Raw genomic sequence first — 10,618 nt, 5'->3', positions numbered from 1 at the left:
TACTCAGCTTTTCAGGATATTCCGTATATGTTTAATAGGGTTGAGGTCGGGGTCGTTACAGAAAACTAATTTTAACTAAAGCCGATTTGGATGTACTAACATCAGCTTTCATCACTAAAGCTAGTATTTGTAAGGTCAGCCATACATCATGAGAAGTACATACATTAGAAAATACATCATAAATTTAAATAATAATAAATTTGCCATGTCACAAGTACAGATAAGGCATCTAAAATCCATCACTTTATATCTCATTGTGAATCTGAAAAAGTAAACTTAAACTTTTATCCATGGTTAGTAAAATGTCACTTAACCGATTGTGCATTTCCTGTTGTCTTCCGGGAAAACAAAACTCAGAACCTCCCCGTGCTGAAGCGGCCCCGGATAATCGGCTCAATACGGCGCTCTGCCGTTAGGTGTCGCTGTGCGCGTAGACTCTCGGCCGGGGCCGCGTGCTTGGTCCGATCGGACCCCAAAAAATACAGCCCCAAAGTGTCAGATAGTCCTGTTAACACGTGAGAAAATCTTGTCTTGCGGAGAGAGGGGAACTGAGACTGGGAGACGCAGAGAGGGAGMGAGTCCTGGAGAGACATCTCTTCCTTTCTCTCTCTGGGCTTTTCGCAGGACTCCGGTGAGGAACAGCGGAGATTACAGCGGCGGCGGCTGGAGGGGGGGCGCGGGTGCCGAAAAGGAGCGAAGACGCGCGGCGGGAGCACCAGACATGAGTCCGAGGTAAGAGAGAGGGGGCAGGGATGGCATCCAGACCGCAGGGATGAGTTCATCCAAGGGTTTCTTATATGGCTTCCTTTTAAATCTTTTTGAACGCAGCGGACGCCGACCAACCATGTGGATTTGACTCATCCGTTTATCTAAAAAACTTTTTTTTTTTTTTTTTTTTTTTAAAATGAAGCTGTAATATTTGCTGAAAAGTGGTCGAGAACATTTAGGAATTAAAAAAAAAACTCGAGAATAAATAAGGTAAACAAAGTTCAAACATTGTATTAACACGTCCTAAATGAAAAGGAGATACAAACATTTAATTTTGTATATTTATCATATTTACAGTTATTCGCCCCGAAGGCCCTTTGCGTAAACAACGCATCGGCTGGACCCGTCTCAGCTGATGATTAGAGGACTTAATGCTGCACAGCAGGTGTCCAGTCAACCTCCTAGTGGCTCCATTGTCTAGAAATTGAACATTTGTAGCTTAATTTGAGGGCATTTTCTTACGTATTTGTGAAAAAGTGGACGACCTTTTCCTTCCCCTTTTAGCAATTAGAGTAAACAGAATGCAAATGAATCAATTTCTCAGGATAAAATCAAAGTCAAATTAATTAGTTGAAATTGCATCTCAAGATTAAATTGAAATAAATAAATACGATGTATTCCTTGATAGTATTTTTTTTTTTTATCTTTATTTTTCCCCCCGCAAATTATTTCCCCAACATCTCCAAAGTTTACCGTCGGATCTACACGACGGCTGCCTGTCCCTTTAAGACGATGTGTTGAGGAGTTCACGTCGGGGTCACTTGAAGTTCCTGCCCTCGATTTTACCTTTTAGTTTTATTATAGACTGACATCACACGGGGCGCTAAAACACTTAAGGCGCACAGAGGCTCCATTATCATCTCGGTCCGCGTTATTGGGCAAACTCAAAAATAGCTAAGGAAATTAAGAGAGACAGAAAGAAAAGAGAGAAAGAAAAGAAGGTGGGGGGGAGATGATGCTGGTGCGAGCATATAGGAATATATATGTTTTTTTTTCTTAAAGAATAAGAAAGAGAGGCGGGGCAGTGAGAGACAGTGGGAGGAGGAAAAACGTAGGTGGGAGGGAGGACGGACCCAAGGAGCGAGAAGAAATTCATATCAATTAATAATCATAAAAAAAGAAGAGAGAGAGAGAGAGGGAGGGAGAGCGAGACACACAGAGAGAGATAGAGAGAGATAGAGAGAGAGAGCTGGCAGACGCGCTCGGAAAACTGGCATGGGTTTTTGGAGGCTGGCAGTTGAACACTGAAACGTCAGATATGACTCCCAGATACTGCTGAGATGATCATTAAGGGAGACTTAGATCGGATGGCAGAAGACATCGGGCATGCAGGTAAGAGCCGAGCCGCTCAGGCAGCGACACGCGGGGGGGAGGAAGGATGACATTTATGCAGTCCGGTTCAGAACCGGCACCAGAGCAAAGGAGTTTTATCCTATTTTCTTTATTTGATTTTTCTTTTATTATTATTATTATTATTATTATTATTATTATTATTATTATTATTGTTTCTTGTTAAAGTCAGTGTACATTCTGCTGCGTTTTTGTTCAAGTCGAAGTTGATCAACAACACAGAGGTTGCCCTCTTATCACACATTACATTTTTTTATTTTTTATTAACGGCGAATATTACATTCGTAAGATGATGCGGATTTTTTTTTTACGTGCGTAAGAATGAACGCTGTCATCTAAAATGACGTAAAGACGAGTAACATATTTAATTCTGCATTTTTAACGTCTCATCCTGTATTGTTTTCAAACAATTTCTTCCCCTCAATCGCTTTTTTTCTTCTTCTTCTTCTTTTTATTATTATTATTATTATTATTATTATTATTATTACCTTTTAACGTAACATTAGTCACGTTGTTGATTTAATGTAGCGAGAACGACGTTCACGCGCAGCGTAACGCACTCTTAGAGAAAACAATAATTGGGTTTCCTTTGGCTACAGCGAGATTTGAAGGAACTTCTTTGGTGTTGACACGTCTGAAGCTGCTTTCAGCAACATTCTCAGTGCATAATAAGTTGACACGTTTTTTTTTTYSKTTTTTTTTTTTTTGCTGGCGATTCTACACTTTCTGACATTTCATTTGTGAGCTTGGATGGGGAGAGGTTGGGGATGGGTTCGGATCAGAAAGCTGGGTTCACTCGTGATTCGGTTTACTGCACAATAAACGAAGCGGAGTAAAACAGATTACGGACGGAGGCTGAGAGGAGCGCTGCCTCCCTGCGACCCCCGGAGCCCGGAGCCCGGAGCCCTCCCTCTGTCTGTGCTGAGGGCGCCTTCTCCGGCTCTCAGACGGGGGTCATTCCCTTTCTCAACGAATTCGCCAACACAAACGCATCAAAATTGGATTTTAATGAATTGGAAATCGCACTCGAAATGGGAGATTGAACGAGTAAATGAACAAATCGACAGCTATTCAGACATTGGCTSTGCTAAGGGTTTGCCTGGACGGAAATTGCACGTTATAAATTAACGTGATGGTTTTAGCATTCTCGTATGTCACTGCGTTTATTCCTGTAGAAATTAACATGTCCCTTTCAAACAGCATCTCAAACATCTGTGAGGAGTTTTTTTTTAGATGCGTTGACATTAAAAGCAGGAAACTGATTCTGATCTCTGCTGACCGGACTTAAACTCTTCACAAGAACTTTTTTTTTGTGCTTATACGTACGGCTGCAGCTGATGTTAAATCTTAGAACATTTGCTTGTGTGCTGCAGAAAATAAGAATAAAACAAGTACTAAATGAGCAGAGTTAAACGAGCGTGGCTAAATTCAAACGAAATGTCAATGTTTCGAACAGATGTCAGGGCTAGGAGTGTTTTTTTTTTTTTTTTGCTTCTCTCCATACCCACAAAATTACAAAAGCGGAACGTTAATGCGTGCAAAAAGCAGAATATCATCTTCATACACCACTTCATAGTTCTATTGATTTCTTTTTGCATACTGTGATTAAAACTGTGACTATGCCTTTTTTTATTTTTATTTTTTGCATGAAGGTCACATTGAAATATATTTTTTTAAAGATGTGGGCTTTCTAAGCAGCTAAAGATAAAAAAACAAAACAAAAAAAAACAAAGCAAAACTTGGTATCTCCATGGTTAGACCGCAGTTATCATGCTTGTTGTCACCACAACACATAACCCAGAATAATGTGCTGTACGCACAACATCATTTAGGTGCACACACAATGCTGTTGAGGTTGAGCTTTCTTTAATATCCATCCTCATAAATAAAAGTCAGTGCAAGAAGAGAGACTGTTTTCTTTTTTGTTGCTTCTGATGCAGCCGTTGCTTGATGTGCCGGCCTGCTGCTTGAGAATGCACACTGATGGTATCAGAGTTTGACACCAAGCGATAATGAGCTGAGTGGAGTGGAGAGAGAAAATTTCAGCCAGTCTGAAAAGTTGAGCCACGCTTTTATCTGGTTCACTTCTACACCCAGCGCGTCCGACGGACGCTGTGAAGTAGAAAGGCAACAGAAGCAAGACAGAGAAAAAAGTAATCAGAGGTGTGAACATATGTAATGACAGTGACCTCATAGAGTCTGATTCAACTTGGGCGTTTCTTTGTCATCTCTTGGTGTTTATTGTCACAATCAGGCTGTTTATAGACAAACAAAAAAAAAAAAAACATGCTGGAGTTTTTGAAAGATAAAGATGCATTTTGAAATTCTCAGTACAATTGCCACTCCTCACTGTGACTGACTTTCCATTTTGTCGTTTGTCATGCTGAACATGCACTTGCAAAAAAAAAAAAAATTAAATAAAAAAAAAAAAAAATCAGAAACAGTGCTAAGAATTCCCCACGAGTTTTAAGAATCTGCACATTTTTTTTTAAAGGATAAAAATCAGCATGGGATTTTTTTTCTTCTTCTTCGTCTTCACGAGTTCCTCCTCTTATGAGTTCACTCGTCAAGGTTTTCTAAAAGTTCATACTTCCTCGTTCTTATTCTGAGAGCTTGCGCTGCGGGTGAAATAAACAAGAAGTGAATGAGCTGGTGTCAGGAAGACCGTGATCAGACGGATGACATGATATTTATTTAGTTGCTTGTTTCCCCATCAGTGACACCAAGGCCCCTGGGGGACGGCTGGAGACGTTTAATCTCAGAAGTAAACTGTCCTCGGATGCCACCGCTTGAACAATACGGCGCTTTTCATGCATTCGGACCACGTCGTTTATTTTAGGCCCGATGGAACAATCAGTGTTGATGTTTAAGTGCGTGCGCTTGTGTGTGTGTGTGTGCGCGTGTGATTCCTGGAGTCCGTCTCAGTGCAAAGTATCGAACCGTCTAACGCTGATTTACACCTCGTGTGCTCTGTGGTCCTTATATGACTGAGGAGAAAGAGCGAGCTGGAGCCCTCTCTTTTTTTGGACGTGTCCTTCCTCCCCGTCGGTTTATACCTGCTGTTCATCACACTTGTGAAACATTCGTCTCTTGCTTTGTGTAAAGCTCCACGCTTGCTCCTCTGGAATACCTTTAGCAGGAAGCAGGCAATTTACAGAATAGATGTATATCTGAGGTTTGGGTAACTCAAGCTCTTTCTCTCCCCTTTGCTCGCCGAGTAGGAGGTCAATGCACAGACTTGAATTTCTGCTAATGAGAAAACCATTCCCGGTGCTCACCTTCAGCAAAAAGTTCGCTGTTGCTGACTGGCCCTTGTGGATGCATCCCACACACTTTCCTTTCATTCCCATCAGGTGGAGTCAGATGAAGTTTCAACCTAAATCATAAAGCGCAAAATTAAAAAGAGGCTGTTATTAAAAATCTGAATTTTGTGGCCTACTTCTCAACTGTTGCAAAGCTGCTGATTCCGGTTTTGGCCAATTTGGATTTCTCTTCAAGAAATGTACTAAGAGAAAATACATATATAAAAAACAGAGTTAAAAATATATGCCGCTCTGGAAAAAAATTAAGAGACCGCTTAAAATGACGATGAGTTTCTCTGATTTGTACTTTTTATATTGATATGTTTGAGTAAAATGAACATTGCTTTTATCCTATAAACTACTGACATGTCTCCGAAATTCCAAGCAAAAATTTATTTTGTATTTATTTGTAGGAAATGAGAAACAAACAAGATGCAGTGTTTTCAGACCTCAAATAATGCAAAGAAAACAAGTTCATATTAATTTAGAAACAACAAAACTAACATTTAAAGAGTTCAGAAATCAATATTTGGTGAACAACCAGGAGGCTTTTCAATGGGGTACAGAGCAGTGGGCTCTTCATTTGTCCCAGAGCTGTATGTGTTTTAAGTTAGAAAAAGTCATTATTTCAATTAGAAGAGACCACAGGACAGCAGTCTGTGAAATGATAAAGATAAACTGTGGAGTGTATATTCAAAGCTTTCTTTAGCATTTTATGTTACCCATTAGCAGGGTTAGCGTCACCAAACTTAACTCTGAAATTTTGAAAAGAGCTGCCAGTATGTTTAAGTTCAACATGTTCCCCGAAAGATAGATTTTGAAAACCCAAAAAGATAAAAAATAACAACGTCGTTCTATTTTTTACAGCCTTTCTGTGAACTGCTATTAACCTTGCTCTTTGGAGACCTGAATGAACTCCAAAGARCAAAATAGAATACCTTAAAATAGAAATATCCTTTATTGTTCCACGGTGGGAAAATTCAGGTGTAGCGGCAGCAAAGTGACAGGATATTGAGGCACTTAGATTCATGCAAAGTGTTAAAAACATAGAAAATAAATGAAGAATGATAATACTGCCAGGCAAGGATGAGATTCTAAGACCAAATAGTGTGCAGTTATCAGAAAAAAGCATCCACTGATCTATTTAGCTTCATACATCTGTGTGTGCACCTCACTGATACTGGAGAAGGCCAACAGTAGCAGCTTTCACTTCAAAGTGTTGTTGATACAACAATCTGCAAGTGTTTATGCATGGCGTGTTCACTGATCAGAAAAAACATCAGATTTTTTACCTTCCAACCTGTCAAGCTGAAAAGCAGCATGCTCTGTGCACTCATTTCTGTAATTGTAACGATAACTTTAACTTAAAATGCATTTATGTGCTAGAAATCAAACTCTCATTAATCCAATATACAAAATAATTTTAAACATTTATTCCGATTCATTCATGTTGTTGTGTATGTCCTTTTTTTGCTGACTTCAGGACGACAACTTCTGCATGAAATTTTACAGATTTTTGCTCTTGCAGGTGGTGGACTGAAGACTATGCTGGATGCCATGGAAGTTCCAAGTCATGCTAGGGATCTCCTCCTGCAGCTCAACAGCCAGCGCACCAAAGGCTTTCTGTGCGATGTCATCATTGTGGTGCAGAACGCGCTCTTCAGAGCTCACAAGAACATTCTGGCCGCCAGCAGCCACTACTTGAAGTCCCTGGTGGTCCATGACAATCTCATCAACCTCGACCACGAGATGGTGAGTCCAGCCGTCTTCAGGGTCATCCTGGACTACATCTACACCGGGCGCCTCAGTGAGGGAGACCCCACGTCTCCCACTGAACCCAATCTGGGTGCCGTCTTGGCAGCGGCCAGCTATCTGCAGCTGCTTGACTTGGTGGCTCTGTGCAAAAAGAAGCTGAGGAGAACTGCGAAGTACCCTCCCCGTCACGGTCCCGCATTTCTACCTTACCCAAAAATGGGGCCCAGCAGCATGGGTTTAGGAGGTGGAGGCAGGTATAGGGTTTCTACTCCTGTGATTCAGTCCTGTCCTCCGGGGGGGATTCTTAACACACCCAGGGCGCCGTCGCTGGATGAGCTGGTCCCCCATCGAATAACCATCCATAGCGGCGAGCTGTATGCCCCCACTTCCAACCAGACCTCTCAGGTGTTCCCATCTCTGCCTGCTCAGCTGGGACGCCCTGGCCACGCCGAGAGGAACTGCTCCCCCAGCTTCGGCCTCGATCTTTCCAAAAAAAGCCCCACCTCCCAGTCTCAGCACATACCCTCTCAAACCCATATGGCAAACAGTCACAGCAATGAGGAGAGGGATGGAACTCTAAGTGGAGCCACTAGTCCCATTCAAGGGGCAAATGCGAGAGCTTTTATGTCTGAAAAGATGGAGTCTGTCGACCAGGCAGGTTCCCTCACCCCTCCACCTTTTCCCCACCTAAATCAGCCCTTAGCCCCCCACCTGCCTCATCTACATCGCTCAGGTTCCCAAGGGACAGACCGCTACCCATGCCCTGCCAGCCCTGACACCCCGACAGAAGGTGGAGAGGCAGGAAGAGAAATGGGAAACATCTACCGCTGGGTGAAACACGAGCCCCTGCCGTATGCTGGCGAAGATGAAGACGAGGATGAAGATGAAGAGGAAGGGGCTGAGAATGGGGACCAGCATCACAATCATCACAAGCCAGGGGAGGAGAGCGAAGGCGTGGACGACAAGAGTGGCTCTGGCACGGAGGAGACGGGCAGCAGCGAGGGCCGTCCATCCCCTACTGGCCCCATCGGGAGATTCCATATGCCGTACGAGCCCGAAAGCTTCGGGGACAATTTGTACGTCTGCATCCCCTGCGATAAAGGCTTCCCGAGCTCAGAGCAGCTCAACGCACATGTGGAGACGCACACAGAGGAGGAGCTGTACAGCTCTGTTGGGGAGATGGGGAACAACAACAACAGTGGCACCAAAGGCATTGGCGGCAACACAAACGGTTACGGAAGCCTTAACAGCGGCAACACTCCAAACAGCATGTCGCATCTGGAGACCAAATCTGACCAGGGCCTGAATTCGGGAACCATTGGGGAAATGATCAGACCATACCGCTGTTCCAACTGCGACAAGTCTTACAAAGACCCAGCCACGTTGCGCCAACACGAGAAGACGCACTGGCTGACGCGGCCTTACCCTTGCAGCATCTGCGGCAAGAAGTTCACACAGCGCGGCACCATGACGCGCCACATGCGCAGCCACCTGGGCCTCAAGCCTTTCGCCTGCGATTCATGTGGGATGCGCTTCACTCGCCAGTACCGCCTCACTGAGCACATGCGCATCCACTCTGGGGAAAAGCCCTATGAATGTCAGGTGTGTGGGGGGAAGTTTGCCCAGCAGCGCAATCTCATCAGCCACATGAAGATGCACAGCGGTGGGGGGACTGGAGGCGGCCTGACGGCAGATGGGAAGCTGAAGCTGGACTTTGCAGAGGGCATATACCCCCTGAGCAAGTACGCAGCGGAGCACCTGGGGCTGAAGCAGGAAAAGGCCAACGAGCTTCTCATTCAAGCGCAGCAGCAACTGGTGGCAGACGCAAAGGCCATCGAGAGCCTCTACCCGCTCACCAAGCTTGCATCGGAGCATCTGGGCCTCACCCATGAAAAGATGGACATCCTGGGCCAACCACTTCCCCCTCCTCCCCTGCCAATCTCTGACAGCCGAACCATTGACCGCTACTCGCCCAGCTAAGACATTTGATATGTGAAGGTGGCAATCACAGACAGGTCTGCGCGCACTCACAGTTTGCAGTATTCGAAAGCCATTCACCTCAACTCCATATCTTCCTCTGCACCTCAGACTCAGGCCCGGGTGGAACTGGGCCTGCTCATGCACACCGAACTGTTTAGACTGTAAGTGCCTTTCTATGCATCTAATGTATCTTTTTAAATCCTCCTTCATAAAGGAGCTCTACTTTCTGTGACCAAGGGACACTCGTTGAAAGAACTTCAGTATTTATGTACAGTCTATGCAAAGAAACATGTTTCTTTTTCTTAATTCCAACCATTGAGCCATAGTGACTAAGTCAAAACCAAAAGGAAATTTGTTTATTTATTTTTGTATATGATGAAATCCAAAGAAAACATGTTGCAGAGATACTTTGCAATCTGACCCTAAACCTGTGTACTATTCATGTATGAAAGGAAAAAGCAAAAAGCACAAAAGGAACAATATGCAGGACTTCTTTTCAATATTCAGAACTTTTCAGGTCTAAACAACATCAAGAAAAAAGCAACTCACCTGGATTTTTATTATTATAATTTTTTTGTACAATCTTGGGGTACGGGATACTTTGTGTGTCTTGATTCTTTGCTTGTCTCCCCCTTTTATGTGAAATAGCTGAAACATAATGCATTTCTCTATGCCTTTTTTTTGGCCTTTTTTTTCCCCCACTCCCTAGCGAGGGGCGGGGCTTTGTGCGGATAAATGCTCATCCCTTATGTGACAGCAGCGGTGGCTTAATCGGCTTTACACCCGGCTTTCAACCACTCTTGAGCTAAAGCTTCCTCTGCAGTGTGACAAATGTTCCTTAGCTTTCAGCTGTTTTGGAGATGCACTGAGCAGAGCCCTGTGATCTCATGAGTGGGACATGATTGCACATACCCAGCTGATGACACACTAATCCCTGCTCATGACGACTCGCGGGTGTTGGTTTGTGCTTTTGTAGAAACGGAGAGGCAGAGAGGCATACGCCGGGGCTGAATTAGTGACAAAGGAGTCTGTCACTGACTGACAGACATTGTTTCTATTTTAATAATTGAGTGATGATCAACAGTGGTCAGAGGCCTTGTTGTGGATGCTTCATTAGATTCCAGGGGCTGCATGATGGAGCACTGAGTAACACTGAACCTCTCTCCCCTCCTCCCCCACCTGTTACCTCATTACTTCCAGTCAGTGTTAAGTAACAGGTGTCTATGTATAAACTCCAAATCTTTAGAGCAAAACTATTTTAATTTGTTTCTTCTGTAAGGAAGATTATTTGGTTTCAACAATGTGAATCTGTGACATTTTTTACTCAGTCTAATAATTTCATGAGTGCTCTCATTAGCGATGGAAATCTTTCGATTCTATTTGATTCCCATTTTCATGGTCACGATTCAATTCAGAAGAGTTTTTTGAAACAGGAACCAATCTTTCCACTCAAACGGTCTGGA

General features: G+C 43.6%; 1 protein-coding gene across 2 annotated transcripts; it reads left to right on the top strand.

The window, feature by feature from the left end:
* The first annotated feature begins 351 nt into the window (after positions 1 to 351).
* hic1 (hypermethylated in cancer 1) lies at positions 352 to 10,408 on the top strand. Of its 2 annotated transcripts, none has more exons than XM_008424948.2 (2): positions 352 to 732; positions 6,949 to 10,408. In XM_008424948.2, exon 2 carries the CDS (start codon positions 6,966 to 6,968, stop codon positions 9,153 to 9,155), a length of 2,190 nt encoding a protein of 729 aa, XP_008423170.1. In that variant the 5' UTR covers positions 352 to 732; positions 6,949 to 6,965; the 3' UTR covers positions 9,156 to 10,408. The 2 variants fall into 2 exon arrangements, with proteins under 2 accessions (XP_008423170.1, XP_008423169.1); XM_008424947.2 differs by lacking the exon at positions 352 to 732 and adding an exon at positions 1,490 to 2,100.
* Positions 10,409 to 10,618: the final 210 nt, after the last annotated feature.

Source organism: Poecilia reticulata, linkage group LG13 (assembly GCF_000633615.1).
Source record: "Poecilia reticulata strain Guanapo linkage group LG13, Guppy_female_1.0+MT, whole genome shotgun sequence".
In the NCBI taxonomy this organism is placed as follows: domain Eukaryota; kingdom Metazoa; phylum Chordata; class Actinopteri; order Cyprinodontiformes; family Poeciliidae; genus Poecilia; species Poecilia reticulata.
This window is presented reverse-complemented; position numbering and strand designations above follow the sequence as displayed.